This window comes from Podarcis erhardii, assembly GCF_964252035.2.
Source record: "Podarcis erhardii genome assembly, chromosome: 9".
NCBI lineage: Eukaryota > Metazoa > Chordata > Lepidosauria > Squamata > Lacertidae > Podarcis > Podarcis erhardii.
The window spans coordinates 28,659,929-28,686,700 of NC_138512.1; the positions used below are offsets into that span (position 1 = coordinate 28,659,929).

At 42.0% G+C, this 26,772-nt stretch overlaps 2 protein-coding genes across 12 annotated transcripts in view; one reads left to right on the forward strand and one right to left on the reverse strand.

The window, feature by feature from the left end:
- The first annotated feature begins 1,676 nt into the window (after window positions 1–1,676).
- Window positions 1,677–26,772, forward strand: part of LOC309349680 (uncharacterized protein) — an 85,811-nt gene continuing 60,715 nt past the window's right edge. For 4 of the 10 annotated variants that reach the window (XR_014160077.1, XM_081876036.1, XM_081876035.1 and 1 more), the window contains exons 1-2: window positions 19,723–20,835; window positions 23,894–23,963. Coding sequence is in view for 3 of the 10 variants with exons in the window: in XM_081876036.1 (XP_081732162.1) it covers window positions 20,726–20,835; window positions 23,894–23,963 (180 nt within the window). In the remaining 7 variants the exon portion in view is untranslated. Of the gene's footprint in view, window positions 2,893–14,729; window positions 14,984–16,248; window positions 16,390–17,557; window positions 18,167–19,722; window positions 20,836–23,893; window positions 23,964–26,019; window positions 26,127–26,772 lie in introns of those variants that run through there. The other 6 variants (XR_014160072.1, XR_014160073.1, XR_014160075.1 and 3 more) reach the window with 6 other exon arrangements.
- TLR3 (toll like receptor 3) lies at window positions 2,890–14,744 on the reverse strand. 2 transcript variants are annotated; one of them, XM_081875705.1, is made up of 5 exons: window positions 14,605–14,744; window positions 8,926–9,370; window positions 7,663–7,854; window positions 4,777–6,593; window positions 2,890–3,225 (listed from the first exon to the last, which is right to left on the reverse strand). In XM_081875705.1, the coding sequence occupies exons 2-5, from the start codon at window positions 9,364–9,366 to the stop codon at window positions 2,997–2,999; spliced, it is 2,679 nt and encodes an 892-aa protein (XP_081731831.1). In that variant the 5' UTR covers window positions 9,367–9,370; window positions 14,605–14,744; the 3' UTR covers window positions 2,890–2,996. The 2 variants fall into 2 exon arrangements, with proteins under 2 accessions (XP_081731831.1, XP_081731830.1); XM_081875704.1 differs by lacking the exon at window positions 14,605–14,744 and having other exon boundaries at window positions 8,926–9,405.

Genomic DNA, 26,772 nt, shown 5'->3' on the forward strand with positions numbered 1-26,772 from the left:
GCACACCCAGGACTGCAGCATTGGCCATCATACATGCGTACAGTATGTTTGCAATGTGGCATGTGAAAACTCCACACAGTTGATCACAAATACGCTGCGAATTTGTGGTTGATATAGCCCACCGTTTCTGTCTTTCCTTCCCACAGTCTCAAGATATTGTTGCCTTTAGTAGCCATGGCCATTAGCTGTGTGCCTCTGTGCAACCAAATGCAGATATTGTCTGTGCTGCAGCTGGCTGCACATTCAGATGCTATCTTTCTTCCTACTGCTGATTTTGATGGAAGGTGTATTTCATTCACTGTGGCATTCTGAAATCCCTAACTGGCTGGCCGCATTTAGTTTTACTCTCCAAGCAGTTTGCACAATAATTCACACATCCATAAGGAATGTTTGGGAGTGTAGTTGTAGGAAATTTACCATAGTATCAATATTTAAAACTAACTGCCTGAAACAAAAATAAGCCAGTTAGCCCTTTTACATGACAGCGTCCAGGTTTTTGACACATTTCTTTAAAGTTCAAAAACCCAGGAACCGTATAAATACAATACTCTATTTATCAGGCTAAACTAGCCAAATGTTTATGAAAACATTTTTCACTGCATTAGTTCAGTGTGTTCAGAATTCATGGATACATTTACTTTTGTTTTCTAAGTAATAGAACTATTTTATTGCAATTTATACTCAATGTGCAAGTTCAACCTTACTGGCCATTTGAAATTTAAAAAAAATGCACCCCAACCATAGGAAATATTGGAAACAGTTGGGGTGCCCAGCAGATTCTCCCTGCTCAGTGGATCTCTATGTTTTAACACATATTGCTTATAAAGCTCCTCTAAGTTTCCCAAAACAGCTTTGTTATGTGGCATCAGAGAGGCCTCTTTTCAAGTACTTCACTTGGGTGCCTAAAACTGGTGACATGATTCTCTTGAGTACATGCTGTTTGTTTTATTCTACCAGAGGAATTTAGATCTTTATGAGCTCCTCTTTAAATAGGAGAAAGTATAATCTACCTGGAAAGAAACCTGGCATTACCACCTTGAAGCCTCCTCAGCTTTCATGGCTTAAACTAGACAAGAGAACTTGTCACTTCAAGTGAAAAGAGGATCAGAAAGATGAGATGAGCGCATCACAATGGCGATAATCCAATTACTGTAATTAAAGAATCGTCACATACCAGTTCATCTGTAAACAGTATCCTTTATTTTCAACTTTAGATCTTCTGAAAGCGTCCCTTCAGACGCAATTTTTATATATACAAAAACTATTATTGTTTCTTTAAAATTCGCCCTTTCCCCTAAATTTCATAACAATTTAATTACCAAAACTGCATATTTTTAAAAATCAAGTTTATTCAAATACAGTGGTGCCTCGCAAGACGAAAAGAATCCGTTCCACGATTCTCTTCGTCTAGCGGTTTTTTCGTCTTGCGAAGCAAGCCCATTGACGGCTTAGCGGATTAGCGCTATTAGCGGCTTTTAGTGGATAAGCGGCTTAGCGGCTTAGAAAAAGGGGGGGGGAGGAAAAAACCCCCGCAGGAACTCGCAAGACATTTTCGTCTTGCGAAGCAAGCTCATAGGAAATTCGTTTTGCGAAGCACCTCCAAAACGGAAAACTCTTTCGTCTAGCGAGTTTTCCGTCTTGCGAGGCATTCGTCTTGCGGGGCACCACTGTAGAATATTTACAACCTGTCACTATGTACCAAAGCTGGGGGAGTTCATTCAAGTAAGTATAAAACATTATATATTTTTAATATATGTGCATGTAGTTACTGTATGGTTTGAAATATGTATCTTCTTAATCAGGTCATAAACAGGTCTTCTTGATTAGCATATATTTAACACTGAATCTGAACAGAAAGGAGAAAAATATAGTGAAAATATATAGACTTGACGCTGTCCTAATGAGAGTCCATAGATGCTCCCAAAATTGTGGCTTCTAATACCGAAAGAAATATACAAAATATATTGAAATGAATATACAAAAATGAGTTTCTTTAGTAACAAAATAAGAGACCCTGTGTGGTAATGCCTGCTTTCCCCAAATTTGTTTACACTGGATTTACTAAGGGACCATAGTGATAAAGTAATTGAACTTATCTCTTTCTTTTTGGTTGCCCTATTTTGTATGTGCCAAAGCCAAAGAGATTGAGAAGGAATCCCCTTAGTCCTACACACACAGAGACACTTTGATAACCTGTACAGTCATAAATCTCTCCTCTGTTGAGTGAGCTGATCACTCACACCTTTTGTCTATTCCAGGTGATTTGCTAGATGAAGCATGAATCAAAATGTAGAGTAGGCAGGGGTACTCATGCCTATTTCCCAGAGAATATAAGCAGTAAACAACTAAGTTTCACACAGAGTAGACCCACTGAAACCAATGAACATGAGGTTGGATCCATTAATTTCAGCTCTATTCTGAGTAAAATAGGGAGGGGAAGGGATGAGAAGAAATGAGGTGAGTCAGCATTGAAAGCTCAGAATGAAAAACTACATAACATTTTTTTAAACAAACTTTTTTTTCAACAATACAGATACATTATTATAAACCTGTTAACTCTATATGCCTATTAACTATCACAAGAGACAGCCAATCCACCATATATTATTTAACTGTCATACCATTATCTACCCTAGGCATCAAGCCTTATCTACATTTTCTGCCTCCAAGCCCTGTATTTTCCAGCAAGAGGTATCAAGACTGCCTGCTGTAGAACAACTTTTCTCCTGTGGGAAGAAGACACAGCAGAGGGCGTTAAACAGAGCTCTCATCTGGCTGGGTAAATGATTTTCCCTTTCAAGTCTCTGTCTCCTCCTATGGGGTGATGAGGAGGGATGTTGAGGCTACTATCTCTATCCTCTAGAACACTTTGGAAAGTTCTACATTCATTAGGTAACAATTTATATTTTTCCTGCATTCATATTATATATTTTGGGTAGCATTTTGACTGCTAATTCAAGAATACAAAATAATTTACTGTAATCCTTTTAAAAATGTCATAGTACCCTGCTACTAGTTTTAAGTGCCAATTTTAACTGCTGGTAAAATGCACCATGACGGTCTTTCTGTACTGGCCACTCCAAGATGCAGCGAGATTTGAACATCGCTCTTCGTAAGCAGAGTGCGTTTTTCAATTTGTAATCAGGAATGTCATGCCGAAAAACTAGAATGATGGAATCCCGACTCTGTTCAATGGCTTGCTGTATGGCATGATACACTTTGAACCTGGACAGAAGACAAAGGGGATGAGAGCTAATTTGGGACATGACAATATTTCACTTACAAATGTATGCAATTGTTCATTTTCTCTTACGATGTAGTGACTCTGAGTCAATGGCAAAATGCTAACAAAAACAATCAATGTTCACAGAATAGGGCATGGGTAGGCAAACTAACGCCCTGGGGCCGGACCTGGCCCAATCGGCTTCTAAATCCAGCCCGTGGACGGTCCTGGAATCAGCGTGTTTTTACATGAGTAGAATGTGCCCTTTTATTTAAAATGCATCTCTGGGTTATTTGTGGGGCATAGGAATCCGTTCATTCCCTCCCCCCCTCTAAAATATAGTCCAGCCCCCCACAAGGTCTGAGGGGCAGTGGACTGGCCCCCTGCTGAAAACGTTTGCTGACCCCTGGAATAGGGTATTCAGGTGGTCTTGTTTTTAGCTGAGGGTGTGATTATAATTGCACTCTACTTATGGTGCCCATGGTTCTACCCCATAGCAACCCTGTGAGGTAGAGGTTAGGCTGAGAGGCAGTGATCATTTTTTCCATGAAAACTGTTTCCAGAAGTGTTGAGATTCTGCCATGAACCGCATGCAAGCAATTATGAAAGAGAAGTCAAGGACAGCTTGGGAACAACCTGCAACTGCTTTGAAGCCACATTTTGTTTTAAGCCACAGCTTCTTCATGCCACAGCCAGTCAAGGAAGGATCTTGCAACAATCATGCAAATGTTATGATGCCCTGTAGCTAATACGTTTTGGCTATGTGACAAGATCAAATAATTTGGACTGAATGCCGGAAGCATTGCCCTTACTCTAAATGCACGAACACTGCCACCTCTGTTTGCAACCTTCCCTAAATATATGAGAGTGGTCCCACCTCCAGCTTGTGACCTCTCAAACCCTAGTTGCAAGAGCAAATAGTTATTATCCTCAGGGATGGTTCCCGATTCTTGAGTCCTGACAATCTGAGTGCGACATATGGATTGCCTGCAAAGAGACTTGGTACAGTGCAATATATTATCACCTATTATTGCTCACAAAAGGAAGAATGGATTTAAGGCATTTGAGACACCAAGAAAATACATCAGTTGAAATTGTTATTTGAATCGTTGTGTTTCCAGTTTTGAGTTTGCAACAATTTAACCATTTATTTCCAATTTTATAATTCACTTTTTCCTGTACAAGTGTGCATGCAAAAGTACAGCCCACAAGGGGTCAAGGCTTTGTGAGTGTCCTAATAAAATTTCCCAAAAGCTCAAAGACCTTGTAAGATTTGCACCACCTTATAAGACTTCCACCACTATCTTCTCCTTTCCCAGCCTCTTAGGGCCCTTACAGAACATCTTTTCCACCTGGGGACTGGGACAGAAGCTAAAAGTCCCAGAAACTGTGGCAGGAAACTGACACTGCATTCCTCGTTTCCCCCAAAGATTCTTTGACTGAGAATCACACCAATTTAAAGGTTGGAAGCTAGTTTAAGATGGTAGTGAAGACATGCTCTAAAAACAACAACAAACAATGGAATGTCAGTTATTAAAATAATTTTAGCTTACCTTTTGCACCATGGATCTTTTAAGAGATGTTCAGTTACAACAAATATAATTTTCCTGCTCCTTTTTATACTGTCGATGATTGCTTCGAATTCAGATATCCCAGCTTCAAAATCTCGTTCTTCCAAGCAAAACCTAATTTCTGGTTGACTGTTTTCTTCAAGAGGAATAAAGTTTTTGGATACCCAGTTCCTGTCTTTTTTGGCATGAATGATATAGGCATCATAATCAAACTGTAGCAGTGGCCTGTCTAATTCTCTGTGGCCAAAGACTCTGTTTACAGTCACACTCCAGAGAAATTTGATTCTCCACCCTTCAAAGTGGACGAGTAGGACTACAAAGATGAGGAGCAGTACCAAAGAAGTGCTCACAATGTAGACCAATTTAAAGGGTGCACTATCACAGGGTGAGGTATCAAACTGTGTAATCCTGTTAGCATGATATTTAGAAGGGGTGTTGCAGATATAATTATTTAATCCTTGGATATATGTTATGCTTCCATTGAGCCAGTTAACAAACCAAGCTATACTGTCACAAGTGCAGTCGAAAGGATTGCCCTCCATATTTATTTCCTTCAGATTTGTGAAAATTCGCCCAAACACTTTTTCGTCAACAGCCGTGATAAGGTTCTTCTCTAGGAAGAGTGAGCTCAGAGATGCCAGTTCATCGAAGACAAACTTTGGAAACAAATTAAAGTTATTTTTTCCGAAATTCAAGCTTCTTAATTGAGATAAGCCACTGAAAGCCTTTCCTGGAATCTCATCAAAGCCATTGGATTCTAAATCAAGTAAACGCAGGTTTCTAAGACCTTTTAAGAACAGAACAGGGCCATCTGGGTTGGCATGCTTCCACAGTCGATCCAGATTATTATGCTGCAAATCCAGAATTTCAAGCTGGTGGAGTCCATCAAATATCTCCTCTCTCATATTAGCTATGTTGTTGTTACCAAGATCTAGGATAGTCAAATTGCTTAACTTACGAAATGGTGAGGGAGAGATGGCAAGATTACTGCAACCAACCTTTCTGAGTCTCAGCTTTCTAAGGGTTGGAGTGAAAGTGAATGATTCACTTGTCAAATTCAGATGACTATTGTAAGAAAGATAGAGAGTCTCAATATTACTGAGACCTTGAAATTCATGGCCAGTGAGGTCCTGCTTAATATTATTTAAACCTAAATCCAGAGATGTTAATTGTCCCAACCAAGAAAAGGCCCCAGCCTTCATATAAGTGATTCCACATTTTGTTAGGTTGAGAAACTGCAATGAAGAATTAGCAAGAGATGAAAAGGTTTTCTCTGTTACTACAGTCAGATTGCACTCGCTTAAACTCAAGTTTTTCAAATTTTCTAAACCTTTAAATGTATTAGGGGTAATTTCCAGAAGTTTATTGCCATCCATAATAAGGCACTCTAAATGTTTTAACCACTGGAAAGCAGAATCATTAATTTTTTTTATATTAGAGTTTTTCAAATTCAGATAATTTACATTGTGCAACCCATAGAGGGAATGAGAATATATATATCTAATATTATTATTCATTAGATTCAAACTCTCTAAATTTTCAAAATAGACAAAAGAACCATTTTCAATGTGAGACAAATCATTTTTAGATAGGTCTAAAATTGTGAGGTTTGTTTCTTTCATTCCACTGAAAGTTGAGTTGGAAATCTGTGAAAGCTGCACATGGCTCAGTGAAAGATTCTGAATTCTTGTTCCTGATAATTCGGAACTAAGATTCTTTGTGCGATCAGGTCCCAATGGAACATTGTCAAGGAGAAGACCATAGAGATTACCAATAGCACGGAAACATCCTGGATGAAACTAGAAAGATACAAAACAATGGGGTTACAAAATCAGTGGCTGCATGAAATTAGCCCTGGACTGAAATATTCAGCTTATTCTGTTTCGGGATGTGTGTGACTGATTAATGGCAGAATTTTGTTGGGGAAAAACAGTATTTGTCATAATGTAGCATTGTTCCCATTGGGCCTTTCTGTAAGGGTGCACAGTTTACAGGCACCATGCCACCTTGGGGGGGCCCTTTCTTTCTTCCCATATCACATCCAGCCTGCAGGAACCCAGCCCTCAGATGAAGAGAGACAAGCAGGTTGGCAGGCACATGCACAAGACCACAACCACAGGTGTTCTTCTGGAAAGATGTTCTAGCCATTGTGGCCTGTGGTTGGGCCTCTGAGCTAACTGTCTTCCAGTCTTCTCTCTTGTTCTTGCAGTAGCAACAGCTGAATCACTGTGGGCTGGATGAAAACAGTCCAGCCACCATGGCCACAAGGAAAATGAAAGAGAAAACTGGGAGGCAGGGCTCTTTCCAGACATTGTCCAAAAATTCATAGTAATTCTAATTCATTGCTTATCTTCAACTTGTTCATACAGTGGTACCTCAGGTTACATACGGTTCAGGATACATATGCTTCAGGTTACAGACTCCGCTAACCCAGAAATAGTACCTCGGGTTAAGAACTTTGCTTCAGGATGAGAACAGAAATCGTGTTCCAGCGGCAACAGGAGGCCCTATTAGCTAAAGTGGTGCTTCACGTTAAGAACAGTTTCAGGTTAAGAACAGACCTCCAGAACGAATTAAGTACTTAACCCGAGGTACCACTGTATTTAGTTTCAACTCTATGTAAGCTGTGTTCCCTCTTATGCAACAGGACATGCTAATCAAAATTCTTTAAGCTGCCAATCATATAAAGAAAACAGCGAATATATTAGTATTTTTACCTATAAGGTATTTAAACAACTACTCATTTATCAAATTCATTTTTAAATAACACAAACCAGTATTATAGCCTGCTAAGGTTATCCTAACTGAATACAACTAACATCTGTACAACTAACATCAATAAAACAAGCCCAGTTGTATGACATTTACCTGCATTGGGGGGTTTGATGACAAGTCCAGTTTTTTTAACGAAGAGTTTCTAAGAAAGTCTAGGTCTTCTTTCCTCAATTCAGTAATTTTATTCTGAGACATCACAAGTTCCTGAAGACTCTCCAGCTGTTGCTGGGAGCCTAGTCTGGGAGTACTTAAATGATTGTGAGAGACATCGAGCAAACTCAATTTCTGAGGAAGACAAAGGAGGAGAAAGTTATGTCTTTTCCCTCATCTCACAACTGACTGCATAGCTTTTAAACTCAGTTTTACACTGTCTGGTTAGAACATGTCAAACGATGACTACAGCATGTTTGAAACGCTGTTTCAGATTGCATCAAGTTTTATCAGTTAACGCTATCACCCTTTTAAGCTTGTAATCCTTAGGTGTCATGAAATAAAATATAATAATTCTATCATGGGAAAGGATGGATGATATCTTTATCCACTAAATGTATTTCAATACTATAGCTTTCAAACTTTCTTTCTTCACAGGATACATGGGGATTGTGCTTAATTTTCTCTTTTTCTCTCTGTGTGCAAAGAATTTACATTTGTATTCACAAATGACAAGTTTAGGATTCCTCAGGAGAAGTCATGAAAGGTGAAACTAATTCAAATGTGCTAGGTAGACAGGTCCTAGAAGTTTGTATGTATTTTGAGTGAATTTAATTCTAGGATTTCAGCTGGATAACTCAGTTGGTTAGAGTGTGGTGCTGATAATATGCCAAAGTTGCAGATTCAATCCTGTAAGGGATAGCTGTTTTAAGGTCCAGTGGCTCGTCCTTGAACCTGGACAATAAATGGTATGCTTTCAAACTTCTAGGTTGGCAGAAGCTGGGAGAGAGTAACAGGAGCTCACCCCATCACATGGATTTGAACCGCTGACCTTCTCATCAGCAAGCTCAAGAGACTCAGTGGTTTAGACCACAGCACCACCCGTGTCCCTTATAGGCTCTAATGACAAGGAGGAGGCATATATAAGAGTATTTATTTCGTTGTGTACTCATCTTTAGGTTGAATCCTGGAATCTTTGAATAAAGGATCTCAGGCCCATCTGGAAAATACCTCTACTTGATAAATTGGATAAGTGCTGCCAGTAAAAAATAACGATTAGCCAGACAGATGGATCCATGATCTGATTTTGTGTAAGGCAACTACTTACTGACATGTCTTACCCACCCCTCTTCCCTGGTGATCTGAATTTGACTCGGCCATCATCCAAGTTCATGTGCAAAATCACAGGTGAAAGTTGCTTCTTACCTTCAGATTGATGAAAGGCTCATTTTTTATTTCCAGTATATTGAATCCCAAATTAAGTTCTTTCAGATTGCCACAGTGAATAAAAACATCGTCAGGAAATTTATGCAGCTGATTATGTCCCAGCTTCAGAACTTTTAACAAAGGCAAATTCAAACACAGTTCTTGGTGCAGTTTAGAGATGGTGTTGAATCCTACATCTAAGTAAACAAGCTGTCCATACTTTGTAAGGTTTGCAGGTGGAAGTGTTTTTAGCTGGTTATGGGAAAGATCCAAAACTGTTATGTTGGTTGGGAGATCAGAGGGAATCTGAGTCAACTTTAAATGACTACAGTCTGCTGTACTATCTGTAATTTTGCAAACGCTCCCAGCTGATTCACAGTGAACCCAGATGGTCAAGAGGGTGAAAGACAAGCATATCCAATAAATAAAAGGCTTCCTCATTTTCCTGAAAAAGAAGGTGCACATTTAACATTAATGTTTGCTTTTCAATAGATAAAATAAAATACAGGCTGAAGAAATGCAAGTAAGGCTCAATAATTTATATTTCTGAGATACAGTGGTACCTCAGGTTAAGTACTTAATTCATTCCAGAGGTCCGTACTTAACCTGAAACTGTTCTTAACCTGAAGCACCACTTTAGCTAATGGAGCCTCCTGCTGCTGCCGCGCCGCTGGAGCCTGATTTCTGTTCTCATCCTGAAGCACTATTTCTGGGTTAGCGGAGTCTGTAACCTGAAGCGTATGTAACCTGAAGCATCTATAACCCGAGGTACCACTGTACATCATCTAACCCAGTGTTTCCCAACCGTGGGCCTCCAGCTGTTTTTGAACTACAGTTCCCATCATCCCTGACCACTGGTCTTGCTAGCTAGGGATGATGGGAGTTGTAGTCCAAAAACAGCTGGAGGCCCAAGGTTGGGAAACACTGATCTAACCTACAGCTGACAACCCTAACACTACCATCCTTTGTGTCTTAAATGATCACATATAGAGAAAGTTGAATACTGGATATATAAATGAGAGGGAAGGAATGTTTCCTCTCCCTCATCCATCTCCATGGTATGCTCAAATCTGTCTCTTCCCAAGCATTTCCTCCAGGTGAGATGACAGGTAGGAAAGCTGAGTAAGGTCAGGTCATACCAAGGAAATGTGTTCTCTCCCTTGAGCAGTTTGCCTTCTAGAGGAGGTCAGTAGGAAACACGGGCTAAATGTGCACCAAAGAACAGAAACGTAAGTGGTGACTTAGGTTTAGCTTTTAGGAAAGCATGTATGGAAAACAGAGAGAAATTGTGAAGAAGCAAAGGAAGGGCCTTCCCCCCTACTTCTTTGGTATCTCTTCTTGCCCCTCAAGTAGCACAAATTAAATAAGATTGGCTAGGTAGAAAGTGGCCAATGTTTTTGGCAGGACCCACAGTTGTGTGTACAAAGCCTTGGTTCAACTGCAGTGCTGAACAAAAGGAAAGGAAATATCTTAGGACATTTAAGCAAATCAATTGCTGGCTTTGATTTTCTCTCACACACATCAGATCCCACTGGTGCCTAGCTGGGTATTTTGACTAGCAGGCTTAAGCACTGGGACCGGCATAACCAGTGTGGCTTACAGGGGGTAAGTGTGTTGAATATGTGTGCCTGATACTGAAAGAAGGGGGGGGGGGGGATTCTATACAAAAGTGCCTTTAACAGTTTGACATCTGCTTTTAAGTTCCTCTCCTTGTTTCATGGCCACAAGTTTCAAAGTTCTGTTTATTAAAAAAGATCCTAGTGTTAACCTTGATGCAATATTCTTATACCCCAAATGCTTATCATGCTGTTTTCTGCGTACACTTTATACCTTTGAAGCACATTCAAAGCAATTTCCCTGCTCAAAGCATTCTGGGCACTGTAGTTTGTTAAGCGTTGCTGGGAATTCCAGCTCTGTGAGAGGTAAACCACAGTGCCCAGAATTATTTGAGGGAAAGAATGTACTTTAATAGCTTGGAGCATAAATGGCTTCCTTTGCATTGGGTATGATGGAGTTCTGCTTACCTGAATCAGAATTTATGTCATTCTGAAAGACCATCAGCACCGTACTGGAAAACAGGCTTGCAAGCTACCAAGCATGTTCACTCATCATTTCATCTTGGAAAGCCAGGACCATTTCCCCAGAGCCACTTCTGTACACAATAGGGGAAGCAACAGGTCCTGGCTTTGCACTAATCTTTTGTCATTCACATCATGGACCAGTCTGGGGGAGAGGGGTTAGGAAGTGCAGAATTAAGGACCCCAAAAGGGTAGAGTAGCTGTCATGAATCCAGTAAGATGCAACAAGCTAATGAGTGCAAAGAGGATTTAAGTATAGCAGGAGCTTAGGCTAAAAGGCTGTTCAGTATGGTTTAGAACAGTGGCTCTCAAACACTTTTTCTCATGGAGCACTTGAAAATTGCTGTGGGTCTTGGTTTTTCTGCCATAGAATTCAAACTGTGATCTAAGAGTGGCTGGGATAACCCAGCCAGATGGGCAGGGTTTTAATAATAATAATATACAATCTACAATATAAAAATAAAATATGCAATAAAAATATGCAATTAAAAATCAACATGGACATTTAACATGACGGGTGTGCTATCTCCTGTCTTCAGCCACCAATCCACAGATATAATGCAAACCACCTGAGTGAAGCTCGTGGATTACAATTTTGGAAACCCTAGTATAAAAATCTGAGAAATGAAGTAGGGGGCTAATTGAAACAAATCCTATGTAAACTGGAAGGGTAGGATGGGACCTACCAATACTTTTCATTGGTACCTTATCTGTCTGCAAGGCACACTTCCTGCTTTCTGGTGCTTGTCTTTGGTAAATCACAGTCCCTAATTTGCCTTTAAAAAACAACTACAACCCAGGACTACCCTTCCACTATATTAGTAAGCTGACCATAAAAAGGAAACTGTTGGGACTAGCAATCCTGCTTCAGAAGCCAGTGGCTTTTGCAAACTAAAGGCTGATCCAGAGCACCTTGCTTATTCAGCATTCATCCTGATTTGCTTACTCAAAGCTGGGGAGACTATGACCAGTCTATACTGAACCCTCACCTTGATTTGCTTATTGGAGCAGTTATATAACAATGCACATTCGTACAGATTTGCTTGAGGGGTGTTGACATGTCTCCCTGCTAATCATTCACTCAGCCCACACTTTTCAGTGTGCAATTCCCCCATCACTTTCCTAACAACAAGTCCATTAAATAAAAAAGTGGGTTTGTGGCACTGGGCCAAACATAGGACTTTAGTTGTGCAAACCTAAATTTCCAATGTCTTCCTCAAAAGAGTGTGCAATTCCCCTTGAACAATTCCTCTTAACAAGCGGGGCTGCCAGTTTTTCAAGCCTCCAGCACTTGGGACCATTTAACCACGATTGTGATCTGCAGGAAGCCACAACTGAAGCACAGTAGCAAAGGATTGGTTAGTAAGCTGGCAACACTCCACCAGCAGGCAGAAATGTGCTTTCAGCAGTTTGTTACACTGAAAATAGAAGGAAGGATGGCCACGGAGTCTTTGCTGTATACCACTTGTCACCTGCAAAATACTGAAGGATCTAACAAGTGGAGAGAGCCTAAATAAACCTGGACTGAACTTCTCCAGCTGCAGCTATGAACCCTGAAATCTGGAACCTCCTCAGCTGAAGCCTTTGCATGTTTTTATTCAGCAGTAAACATCCCAGAAGCAAACACTGATTTTAAGAGGACTGGTCGCACTGGTTGATGATCTCCGGCGGGCTAGGGACAAAGGTGAGAGCTGTTTCCTAGTTCTGCTGGATCTCTCAACGGCGTTTGATACCATCGACCATAACATCCTTCTGGACCGTCTTGAGGGGCTGGGAGCTGGGGGCACTGTTATACAGTGGTTCCGCTCCTTCCTCCTGGGCCGTGTTCAGAAAGTGGTGGTGGAGGATGAGTGTTCAGACCCCTGGGCTCTCACTTGTGGGGTGCCTCAGGGTTCTGTCCTCTCCCCCATGCTTTTCAACATTTACATGCAGCCGCTGGGAGAGATCATCAGGAGGTTTGGGCTGGTTGTTCATCAGTATGCGGATGATACTCAGCTCTACCTCTCTTTTAAATCAGAACCAGTGAAGGCGGTGAAGGTCCTGTGTGAGTGTCTGGAAGCGGTTGGAGGATGGATGGCGGCTAACAGATTGAGGTTGAATCCTGACAAGACAGAAGTACTGTTTTTGGGGGACAGGAGGCGGGCAGGTGTGGAGGATTCCCTGGTCCTGAATGGGGTAACTGTGCCCCTGAAGGACCAGGTGCGCAGCCTGGGAGTCATTTTGGACTCACAGCTGTCCATGGAGGCACAGGTCAAATCTGTGTCCAGGGCAGCTGTTTACCAGCTCCATCTGGTACGTAGACTGAGACCCTATCTGCCTGCGGACTGTCTCGCCAGAGTGGTGCATGCTCTGGTTATCTCCCGCTTGGACTACTGCAATGCACTCTACGTGGGGCTACCTTTGAAGGTGACTCGGAAACTACAACTAATCCAGAATGCGGCAGCTAGACTTGTGACTGGGGGCGGCCGCCGAGACCATATAACACCTGTCTTGAAAGACCTACATTGGCTCCCAGTACGTTTCTGAGCACAATTCAAAGTGTTGGTGCTGACCTTTAAAGCCCTAAACGGCCTCGGTCCAGTATACCTGAAGGAGCGTCTCCACCCCCATCGTTCTGCCCGGACGCTGAGGTCCAGCGCCGAGGGCTTTCTGGCGGTTCCCTCATTGCGAGAAGCAAAGCTACAGGGAACCAGGCAGAGGGCCTTCTCGGTAGTGGCGCCCACCCTGTGGAACGCTCTCCCATCAGATGTCAAAGCGATAAATAACTACCTGACATTCAGAAGACATCTTAAGGCAGCCCTGTTCAGGGAAGTTTTTAACGTGTGATATTTTACTGTATTTTTGGTTTCTATGGAAGCTGCCCAGAGTGGCTGGGGAGGCCCAGCCAGATGGGCAGGGTATAAATAAATTATTATTATTATTATTATTATTATTATTATTATTATTATTATTATGCACTACACTAGATTTCACTACCACAGATCATGGGAACAAGACCCTTGAAACAGGTTAATATAAATATTGCAGATTACAATGTGGCTAGGATTTTCATGTTAACCTTCGGGGGAACTCTCCTCTTCTTTAACAATCTACTTCTTGGGACCTGGGAAGGGGCTGCCTCTTCTTGATTTTAAGCTCTTTTTCTTGTTTTTAATCAAAAGACCTTGATTTCTGGCAAGGATGGGCTCAAACTGTATATCCACACCGCTGCCCAAACTGGAGAAAGTTTGAGCAATACCAGACTATACAGAATATACCTTCCTAAACTCTCAAAACAAATACTTGTTTCTTTTCTGTGGAGTTACTGCAGAGAAAAAGTGTGTTGCTTCCTTTTCTATTTTTATTCCAGCTTAGTTTCCTTTGAGGTCTGCCAAAATTGCTACAACATTCTAAACATCCCTCTTTGAATGCCGGTTTTTTTGTTTGTTTGTTTGTTTTTTGTTTTTGCACTCCAACTAGAATACAATGCTTTTTTAAAAATTGCAAGACTGAAACTGAGTTCAGGCATGAATGAAGGGCCTGCAGGAGGCTGGAAGGAATGAAGGAATTCTGTTCTGAAAACTGGCCCACAAAAAATAACTACAATGATAATTATACTTACTTTATATTTCTTTGCAGCCTGATTGTTCTCCACTCTGTTCAAGCAACTTCAGAAGCTGATCAATACATTCCTGGCACTGCAGTTCTTTGCTAACTATCTCCAAAACTTTCTCTTAAATATACCAGGAACTCAAAGAAGCCTGCACATTCTGACTCATCTGAAACAAAGGAAAGAAGGCAGGACACTTAAGTGGCAAGAAAAGCAGGAAGAAAGGAGCAAGCCTCCTACTTTCGTTTTCCCACCTCCTGCTCTGCAAACTTCAAGCACAGCCCATCTGTTTGGCTCACTTCCTTGTTCTCCTCTGCACTTTAGAACTTTCAGATAGCACATGTTAAGTGACCCACAACAAAAATTTCACCTTGAAGATTTGCTTTTCTTGGTAAAACACACTTGCACACACAAATGGAGCATGTTTTTAAAGCATGCTGAGGATTATTATTATTATTATTTAGATTTCTTACCTGCCCTTCTCTACAAGATTCCACGCTGGGCTATGGCAACTTAAATTCATTATTAAAACAGTTTGAAACAAATTACAACCACAGGAATAAGATACATATATCTGTTGTCAAAGGCCAGGGTAAACAGGATTGAAAATACCCTTACTTTAGCACTTAGGGAGTTTGAGAGCAGTTTTCTTTATGCTGCATGCAGCCAACGAAAACAAATCTTTAATCATGCTTTATTCAGCCCATTGAATTGACCTGATCTATATAACAGGGAATGGACACGGGTGGCGCTGTGGGTTAAACCACAGAGCCTAGGACTTGCCGATGAGAAGGTCAGCGGTTTGAATCCCCACGACGAGGTGAGCTCCCGTCGCTCGGTCCCTGCTCCTGTCAACCTAGCAGTTTGAAAGCACATCAAAGTGCAAGTAGATAAATAGGTACCACTCCAGCGGAAAGGTAAACGGTGTTTCCATGTGCTGCTCTGGTTCACCAGAAGCGGCTTAGTCATGATCCAGAAGCTGTACGCCGGCTCCTTCGGCCAATAAAGTGAGATGAGCACCGCAACCCCAGAGTCAGTCACGACTGGACCTAGTGGTCAGGGGTCCCTTTACCTTTTATATAACAGGGAGGAACCTCTCCCTCCACCATATGCATTCCTTGCTTAGGGTAGAGTACCACTCAGGTTATGAAGAATGCCACAGAAGAATGGTCTCTACTGCCCTATAATTGGCAATGGACTTGTTGCTGCTCATGCATGCATTTATTTATTTTTAATTTTGCTGCTCATGCATGCATTCTCCTCAAAATGCCATCCAATCCCCACCCCAAAGTAACCTGGATTAAATGGGAAGATATATGGAATTAGGACTGGTTTTTTAAAAAAACCTTCACAGGGCTGCTGATGCTAATCATGTGGAACTCCAGAGTAAATATATATATAACAAAATTAAAACCAGAAAATAATACCAAACTATATAAATATATCTGCACTTACCCCAGCAGGCAAAACATCAAGGGAAACCAAGGGAAAGGCAACCATCCCATCAAGACAGTAAGAGCTGTTTGACAGTAAGAGCTGTTTGTGGGGGACTAAGGAAGAGGAGATTGTTAGCCGCTTTGAGACTCCTTCAGGTAGTGATAAAGCGGGATATCAAATCCAAACTCTTCTTCTTCTTCTCCTTCTACGACTTTGCAGGGCCGTTGCAGCAAAGTGAGGTTTGTCGGATGGACTCAGAATCCATATTAATATACACGATGGCTTGATAGGAATAAGAAAAGCAAGTTGTTGACAGGATACCTTGATTCCACACCAGCTTAGGAAAACCTAGGAGGCACGGTATGTAATTGTATTTGTGCCATGTATTCCCCATTAGAATGTGTGCCACATAACTGTGGCCTTCACCCCACACTGTTCTGCAGCCCTAAACTGAATCACTTCACCCAAGGTGAGGGTTGTTTGTTTGTTACAAAAAATGAGAAAATACAGGAGATCACAGCTCTCTGTTCTCTTGGCCAGCCTGACTCAATTTCACTGGCTAATTGGAAGGGGAAGAGAGATTTTACTCTGATACTAAAGCTGTAACTGATTAATCTACCACACATACCTGTAATGGATAGAGATGATTAGGCCATGATTATTCCTTAAGAGACAACATACTACGGCTATTTTGATTGGGACCAAAACTGTAACAGGGGTGAGTATATAATGTATGTATTATGGACTTTTTTGTGATTTTATATTGTGATTTTATATTGTGAACCACCCTGAGACCTGTGGGCATAGGGTGGTATAATACTATTACTATTGCTACTAATAATAATTCATTCCAAAATATGAATGTTTAATAAAAGGTAAAAGCTGTAGTTATTTTAAGCTATTAATAATAATAAAAAAAGTGGAATAAGTTCTTTCATTTCCTTGCCTTGCCACTCAAGGCAGAAAATGAAAGAAGTGGCATTTCATGTGTAAGGAAGTATCTTTTTGTATGCATGATACTGTCAGAATGTTATCCTACACACTCATAAAGAGCTTCCCACTTTTGTCTGGTTTACCAGTTTGCGGTGGGCTTTTTTTTAAAGCATTAAACAACAGTATCAGGATCACTTCCCATTTGAGGCTGCATGTACACCAATGGTTTGTATTCATGTACTGGGATCCACATGAAGTGCTACATAATCGGTTCCAACATTTAACTCATTTTTCTGAGTGTATTCATCTCATGCTTGGGGGAAATGTGGCTATCCCAGCAAGTGGCCTCATGGTGGGGGAAAGCAGGGGCAATTATTCGGCATATATGGCACTTGTCATCTAATTGAGATTTCAAGGCTGTATATCCCTGCATTGCAAGGGGTTGGACGAGATGATCCTCAGGGTCCCTTCCAACTCTATGATTCTATGAGATATCTCTGAGACAGCACTGTGCCTAAGAAGGCTCTCAAATTATACAGCCCTCTAGTTTTTCCTTTCATGTTGAGAAGTTGTCTTTAACTGCTGAAGGGTCCTTCATGGCCATGTTTCTTGAGGTTGCAATGATATTATTAGAAGGGATATGGTATCAGCAGTGCCCACTAGACCTGGTTGAGGTCATGAGGGCATTGCCAATGGGGCCACTGAGCATGGCCAAGGTGTACTAGTTTTCTCCCTATCTTGCAAAGATACTGTGAAAATTTAAGAACTGCATTGTTACAAATACTTAGTACCTTACTAAACTATGTGTCAGGAGTGTGTGCGGGAGCCAGGCCCTGTGACCAGTAGGACTTTGAAGGACTGGGGCCTTCCTAAGTTTGTTCTGAAGAGGCAAGGCGCGGCCGCACAGGTGAGGCTGATTGGTAACTCACAGCACCTGGTGGCAAGAGCCAGGAAGGAATATAAGGTCAGCATTTCCCTTCAGCTCTTTACCACAGCAACATGTTCCCTGCCTTGCTGCGTTTGGCTCCTTGACTCCTTGCTTCTTGATCCTCGGGCCCCTGACTTCGTGACTCCTTGCTTCCTGACTCCTGGCTTCTGGACTCCTGTTCCTGCTCCCACCCCGCCATATCGTCCCCGGTCCTGACGTTCCCAGCCAGGACTTTGATCGCCCGTGAACCAGACCATGACACTATATGCTATAATGGTAAGCTATGAGATGCCCCCTCCCCACAAAAAAAAAGTCTGCACACACTTTGGTATTCAAATGAATTTTGCTCAGAGTAGACCCGCTTTTAATAACCATGACTGAGTTAGAACTATTAATTTCAATAGGCCACCGATAGTGTGATCAGAATAATAATGATAATGAATGAGATAACAAAAGCATCCAGCAGCGTGCACAGGCTGCAGTCCCAATCCCAGTAACTGCTATAATGATGCCAGTGATAACATTGGTTAAAAACATCTCCTCCAAAGTAAATGGAAAACTTAGGAACACACACACACACTTAGGATGCAATTCTAACTTCACTACTATGGTGCTGCCAATGTGATATTGGTAAAAAACATCTCTTTCGAAGGAAATGGGATATTGTGCAAAGAGTACAGGAGAACAACAGAAACACTGAGCCACACACACACACACACACACACACACACTGATTTCAACAGAAGCCTCCAGAATTACCTCTTCCCTTCCACCTTACCAGTTTTTCCTCACCCCGCACATGTATTCTGGCATAAATGTATGGTATGCAATCCTACTCATAGCAGACCCATTGAAGTAAATAGACATGATTGATTTAGGTTCATTAATTTCAAAAGGTTTTCTCTGAGAAGAACTTAGTTGAGTACTGCGCTGAATGCTCCAAACACAAATGCAACGCTCCAAACGTACGTGCAAAGAAAGTTGTACAGGATAACTTTCAAATTCAAGAGAAATCTCCAGAATTCTTTCTCCTCATTCCCATTCCCCTACTGGGGGGGGGGTAGGTTTTCTATGCAAGCAAGTGCCCACCTTTTCTCACAACCATCTTGGCAGAGGAGGAAAGATGTGCTATTGCATGAATGGATTAGCCACTATTTCTGCCTCCTTAAGTTTTACAATAAAAGCAATGGGCTTTACAGTAACCCCTGCATAAATGAGAAATCCCCTGTACTATCTGTAGAAAAGTCTGTTCGCTGTGTGTTCTGATACCGTTTCTTCTAGAGAGAAAAAAAGCCCTGTTTGCCAATATGTCTGATTCTAATGTGGTGTCAGTGTCATTCTCTTGATTGTGGTGAGAAAAGTGTACAAAAGAAAACAAATATTAAAAGGTGTCTCCCAAATCTGCTGAAAATGGGGGGGGGGAGAGAGAGAGAGAGAGAGAGAGAACAGAAAAGAGATTTGCAGGAATGAGTACCAGAAAATGGGGTAGATAGGATGTACCATAGGTAAATATACATAGGTAGTTGCTTGTGGATGATGTCTGAAATCCTGTGCAATACCTCCATCTAGTGGTTTGCAAACAGTGCTATGTGTCAACATAATGTTTACATGGGTGGAAATAATAGCAATCAATTACTGTGCAAGTACAAACTTGTTTATGTCTGCTTAAGAGCTTAACTGAAATTTCTCAGAAGAGGTTTTCCTGAGCAGTTTTGTTTTGTCCCTGCCCCTCAAAAAAGGCAGTTCTGCACAATGATATTCTCTAAATATCTGCCACCTTTTTGTGGAAGGAACTATTTCCTTCTTCCTACCTGTTCCTCCCCCTCCCCATACCCTGGAATGATAGTAGGGCAACATTAACCTCTCTGTATGGGAAACCCCTGCAGACAGACAGTTGGGATGTATATCCACAGCAGCGACCAGAGGAGGAATGTGCAGAAGGAAGAAACACACAACTGGACACCTTCCTCTGCCTCGGCTGTAACAAAACATCTCTCTCCCGTATCAGTCTCTACAGCCACAGCAGACGCTGTAACTCTACAACAATTTGATTTCACCCCTGAAGATACACTTTTTCGTTATATCTTGGGATAGATGGATGCTAACAATAGTAGGTCCAGGGGCATTGTGGTAAATGCAAAATGGAAGCCAGACTACCAGCATAGCTACCAACAACACCCCCCCCAAGAAAAACTTAGGAAAAAACAAAGATGTACTGTTGTTGATGGTATTGCATAGAATCAAACTGACAACCATTGTATCTACTCTAATGAGCTTCTGTGCAGTCAGTGAGAAAACATACCACAAATGGATTTCTAGGAATTCAGTATAAGCACAGGGCCTTCAGATGTGCACCTAATTTCTCACTGACCATGCAGCCCAGCCTTTGCCTCACAGAGGAAGAAAGAGAAATGGTAACAGGAGAATTAATGGCACTTTCACAACATGCTTAAAAAGTCTCCTGCTTCAATCAGTCTTGAAAGGAGAATGTAAACATCTATATTGGCCTAAAGGCTCATTGACAGTACAAGTGCCCCAACTCTACTTGTGCATTACTATGCTCAAGGATTTATTTCTGCCCATATTTTTAAGCAAAGTGACCTGATTTGCACTTCCCATACACATTTCACAATTCTCCCAAGTATTGCGATACAGTGTTGGTCTCAAAATAACAAAAAATGTGTGCAAGAATGTGTGTTTTAGATTAAAATGCATATAAAATGCCCATTTTAGTATAAAATGCATAGAAGCATGTTTATTTTGGGCTAAATTGTGCAGATCCTCTGGAGCAGATATAAAAAGCTCCATGCACAGAAGCAGCCTTGAGAGCATGATATGTGCTCCAAACAAATGTTGAAGCTCAGGAATGAAGAAGCCTGTATTGACAGGGAAAACAAACTCAGTCTGTATTCAGTCTGGAACCCACTAACTCTGGGTCAGCAGAGGTAATCACCTCTGTTGCATTGTATTTCATTTCATTTCATCTCATATCTTGTTGTCCCTTGAGTTCTTGGTACAAAGGAATTTGCAGCCCAGTGTTCTAATCCAGAACCACTAGATGGCAACCTTAACTTTGCACAGAATTTAAGCATGCTAGCACGCACGCACGCGCACACACACCCCAAACAAACATGAGGATTTTGTGAATACAGTCATACCTTGGATCTCGAACACCTTTGCTCCAGAAGGATTGAAGTGAGCATTCCGGTTTTTGAATAATTTTCGGAAACCGAACATCCAGCACGGCTTCTGAGGCTTCCAATTTGCTGCAGAAGCCGCGCTTTGGTTTCCAAACGTTTTGGAAGTTGAATGGACTTCCAGAACAGATTTTGTTCAACTTCTAAGGTATGAGTTTACAAGCAGTAAATTCTTCAGGCCAAATAAATTTCATGTTCAGAGTCATACTGAATGGAAGTTTGGCATTAATTTCACCAGAAGAAGGGCTAATACTTAAGAACTGTAGCAACACAAATATAATCCACAGATGAAGTTTGTTGAGAGTGATTTCTTTACCTCAACCTTCCCCTACCAGGTGCAATCTATTTATTTATTTATTTATTTATTTATTTATTTATTTATTTTAGACCACAACCACCATCATCCCCAGCAAATTTGGTCCCAATGGCTGGGAGAAACTGATAAAATACCCCTTCTGCCCCAGAATCTCATGCAGTCAGTTTGCATAAGCCTTTGCACGGTGCCCTTTTCAGAAACGACATAGGATATTTCAGATAGCCAGGAGCTTAAAAACAGTAGTCTCTCAACAAGGGACCAAATGTTCAATCTCTCTGTGTCTTTTACATACATACACACACACACACACACACACACACACACACACCCTATACTGCAGCACTTTAGCTCTAAAAAGCCCTTCTGTTAATTTAAACGTTGCTGAAACCAGCACAAAGCCCACAATAAACTTCTATCAACAGACCATACCAAAATCACAAAACAGTACAATTTCTAATGGTGACTCATTTTGTGTATTATTAAGAACGGAAAGAGCCACACTTCTGAATAAGTTAAGTATCAGTCTTGACATCTAGGGGGACCCAATCCTTGTCTATAAATTCATTTAAAACACTAGACTGTATTTCATCTAAGATGCCATCAGAACTGCACGCATATGTAGATCATTCTTATCTATGAATACAGCAGTGAAGTGAAATGTTGCCTCTGTGTGTGTGGTTGCACTGTGCATGCTGTCAAATGGAATAGCTGTCAGAGCAAATTCATTTGAGAGCTTCAAGCCTCGAAAGCCTCCATTTACAACACAATGCATCCCATTTTTGCTGACACTCTTTATGGTTGTCATTCCTCCCTACCCTTCCCCATTACTGCTAATGCAACCCTATTTTCCCCTGTCTAAATTAAACTGTAGCCAACTGATTGCCAAGAGAACAGGCCAAGGTCAATGCCCGGAATATTAAAACAGGAGGAAACCAATCTCAGCCCTCACTCTAAAATAAAATGTTATAAGAAGCCTGTGGGTGTTTATTCAAAGCTAAATTCCACTATGCTCAGTACAGCTTCCCCCAAGAACAGTTTTATAGGATTGCAGCCTTGCAGTGCAATCACATGCATGTCCATCAGAGGTAAGCCTCAATGGGTTCTATGTGGCTTACTTCCAAGTTAGGGGTTGAAGGATTGCAGCCATTGTCATACTAGAGTTAGAAACACAATTTCTACCCGAATCTTCCCAGCTCCTATTCCATGAAGAAGTTTGGTTTACTACAAAAACACAACAAATGTGTCTTTGTAAATGGGCATGGCACCATGCGCCTAAAACGACAGGTTTTTTCTTGCTACAGATGCATGCTAATCCACTCCAGCATGGTTATAAACTGAGTATTGGTACCACATTTTGCTACATGTGTCCATGGTAACCCCTGGCAATGCTGTCCTGCCTCACAACATATGAGCAAACCCAAATATTAGTCACAGAAAGCAGGGGACAGACAACAGCCCCTCCATCCCATATCACTTATGTTTCTAGTGAATGATAGTTGTTATAAGGCTTATAACAATAATCTATTATTAGATTATTAGAGTTATGTGCTCTAGGTGTTGAACACAAAAGCATTTATCCCCTGTAAAAGCAGCAAATATTTGTCATGTGCTTACAATAATGCAAGAGTTGCAGTCGTACCTTGGAAGTCGAACAGAATCCATTCTGGAAGTCCATTCGACTTCCATTCGACTTCCAGAAAGTTCAGAAACCAAAGCACGGCTTTGGAAGCTCCTGCAGCCAATCAGAAGCCACGGAAGCCCCATAAGACATTCGGCTTCCAAAAATAGTTTGCAAACCGAAACAGTCACTTCCGGGTTTGCAGCATTTTGGGAGCCAAACCATGAACTAAGCTGTTAGAAAACCAAGGTACAACTGTATTAGGAAGTATAAAGAGTAGCCATAGCAAATGCTTATAAAACACACTTCATTGTCATTTATTTGTTTATTATTATGCAATCTACAGTCAAATCCTGTTCCAAAGTAAACCCCACTTAAAAGCCAATGGGACTAATTCCCAAATGAGTGCATTATGGGCCAGGCCTGCTACTCAGAAGTAAACCCAATTAAATTCAGTTTAAACGCACATAGGCTTGCACTCTTGGAGTTTATCTGAGAATGGGTCACTTTGCCCCTCCTGGAAGTCTGAAATGGCACCTCTGACAGAAAAGGAATTCTCCTTTTGCATATTAGCCTTGCCATCTCTTGCTTGCTAGAGAAATACTGAAGTGAAATGTCTCTGTGTGAATCAATAACCCCCATGGTATGGTCAAGGTCAGCAAGACCAACACTGGAGTGGATTTGCTGAGCTAGCGCTGGGTGTGCAGTTTTCAGTTGCGTGGCTAAACAGTTTTCCTGACATCCTCAGTTTTCTTCTTCTAAGTTGTCAACACTTTCGGGGTTGGAGAAAATGCACAGAATATGCTTCTTTGAACCAGCCCTGCTTTTTCCACTTCATTTTCTGACACCCCTAAATGTGTGTACCTCAACAGATTGATGAATTATGCACCAGGGAAAAATAATAATAAAGGAAGTGAAGTCTTCTTCATTTGCATCAGTCCAGTAAGTTACACAGTGCTGTATTTTATCATTTGGGTCACATGAAAACGAGAATTTCAATGTCACAAGTAAAGACCACCAGTATAGTAGATGAGGGGACAATCAAGAACGTCTGAGCATCAAGATTTTCTGAAATGACAGAGAATGACAGTACTGTGACTTTTTATAAACAGGTTTCCATGATAATTCTATATAGGACCAGGAAAGGATTCTTTCTCTAACTCCTCCCCCCTGCAAAGTCATATTGTCTAGTAACATTGGGAGATGTGGAGTTGGTGTCTTCTTGCCTTTCTCTGCAAGATGTGGCTTGGAACTCCCGCTTAAATAACCTTAAGCTATTTAATAGTAGTTCAGGTTCCTGCTTGTGACAACCTTATTCTGAACTGCAGTTGCATAGGTTGCCCTGCTGGGCAGCTATTGTATTGGGTGAGCCTTCCTGTCAGAGAACTGCCATCAGGGCCGGAGGGAGAGAGCGGGCTCCAGAGGGATTCCAGAGAGCGTCCCGGGATGGGGAGAGGCAGCCCATCTTCTGGGGAAGGGAATCAGCGTAGCACCAGTGGAGAAGGGGGGCAGATGGGGGAATCGGTGAGGCGGTCCCATGACTCCTTGCCGGGGACCAGCGGGGAGAGTAAGGGTCCTCCGCTGCCCACACCCTCCTTGCGCAGAAGGCTTCCGCGCAGCGAGAGTAGGCGGAGACTAGGCGTCAAAGGGCTTCTTTGCTGGAAGAAGTTCAAGAAACGCCCACTGACGGATTCTGCCAGCGATTGAGACAGCCACGGGCGAGTGGCTGTCCGGACAGAAGAGGTTCACCCAGGCAACCCAGCCAGGTGTGGCGCCGGTTTACACACGAGCAACCCCTAGAACCATTACACTGCCTTTGGGCAGAGGTTGGACTAGATGCCCCCTGCTAAACTCTCAGATCCTGGGCAGCGTGTCACCATACCCCAGCTAGAGTTTAGATGTTTTTAAGAGTGTTCTGGAATACTTCCAGAAAAAAAAAATATCCATGGCATCTCAAGTCAAACTGACCCAGCCTACAGCTGAACACCGGATACTGTAAAAACTGTCTGTAGATTTGAAAACACTTTGAAGTGCTCTTAGAAACATGTTCAGTCTTAGAATATTAGACTTTTAATCATTCTAAACTACACCATTATACTGTTGAAATGCTGGCATAATATCATGCTGTGTGATGTCATAATGAAATATGTATCAGTGAGCAAGCTCCTATGTGCTTATCAAAAACTTCTAGGTGTCAGGGACTGGTTGGATGCAGATGAATGGGGGAGGGACCAACTGGGGAGCCCCCAAGGGAAGAAGGCTCAGAGCCTGGGTTGGTGGTGGTGCGAAAATGATGAGTGGTCATAGGGAGAAGACTGGGAGGAGGAGGTGGTGTTGGAAGCTCAAGAAGTAACAGGACTTAGTGAGCTGGGAGAGTCTGTGTCAGAGAGAAGTTCAGAATTAGAGGCAGAGGCAGAAGCTGAAGCAGGAGAGTGGGAAGAGGGAGGCCAAGAGAGAGAGAGAGAGAGATGAGTCAGGCTGGTGCAGAGTCACAAGTGTCTCTCCCTCCTGTTGTGACAAGTTCCCCTCCCCACCCCTTGTCTCCTGGAACCAGAAGAGGCATGAACAGAGCAGAGGAGAGGTTGGGTTCACACAGGCACAGTCTCTGATTGCTTGGAAACAACCCTGAAGACGAGGAAACTTAGACAGATCCAGTCTCAGCAACTGATCCATGGGGCAAGACCTACTAGGAATGAGATGCTGTGCTCATTAGGCCCGACACTCCACCAAGTCTGTGCAGATCGTGTTAAATCTAATTTTGAATGGTGTAATTTAGTGCCGACTCACTCCTGACAGAAGGTTAAATGTAGCACTTTGATACCAAAACATGTTGACGCTGATGGAAATGCTTTAGATCAGGTTTGAGGAAGCTTTTTTCAGCCTGAGGGTCACACTCCCTTCTGGACAACCTTATGATGATCACATACAAGTAGTGGGTGGAATCAGAGGCAAAAATGGGTGGAGCAACATATGTAAATTTTACCTTTGTATACAGTAGGCCAGTTTCTACACACAGCCCTCTATTCTCCATCCAGACCCACATGAAGCATCGTCAGAGCCCAAGGACACTTATCAGCCAGGCAAATATATTTGAGTTACAGTGTGTGGCCAGTGATGGTGGTGGTCAAGGAGTGTGGCCTGGGAATACTTCCAAGGGCCAGAAAGAGAAGCCTAGAAGATGTCGTCCTCTGCAGTGTAAGGCGAAATTCAGCCAGGATGTAGGGCAGGGCAAGGCAGTGTTGCTGCTGCGAAACGCAGAGCTCTAAATTTGCTTCAGCAAAGAACAAGCTTAAACCGAACACTTACATAGTGATAGAGTCAGTTACAGCCTGATTATTAGCACCACCTGTACTGCAAGTTCGGCTTAAAAGGACCCAGCCTTCTCTAGTAACCTCTTGCGATGGAGCAGGGGAAGCTTAGGTCTCCGAGGGTCTTGTACAGTGTAGTCCACAGTCAGTGGATCACAGTGCCACCTCCTTGGGACATAGATGTTCTTCCCTTTAAGGTTCAGAGTCCTCTTCTATACCACCCAACCATGAAGGATCCAACTCCTGGTCATTGACAGTGGGTCATATCTGGCCTCTGGTCCTAAGGATTCCTACTCCTGCTTTAGACATTATATAAATATTAGTGCATGAACAAGAATATTAGGCAAAAGAAAAGCAGTTTGAATACAGTTAAATTAGGGAGAAAACAAGAGACTTAAAACACAACATTCCTGTTGGCTGGAGAACTGACAGAACTCAAGAGG

Excerpts from the sequence above, each read along its gene's own strand:
- TLR3 (XM_081875704.1), bottom strand. The coding sequence starts at position 9,390 with ATGTGCACCTTCTTTTTCAGGAAAATGAGGAAGCCTTTTATTTATTGG. Across the intron at positions 6,594-7,662 it reads CATCAAACCCCCCAATGCAG|TTTCATCCAGGATGTTTCCG; the intron begins GTAAATGTCATA and ends GTATCTTTCTAG. Across the intron at positions 3,226-4,776 it reads AAAGATCCATGGTGCAAAAG|GTTCAAAGTGTATCATGCCA; the intron begins GTAAGCTAAAAT and ends TCTTCTGTCCAG.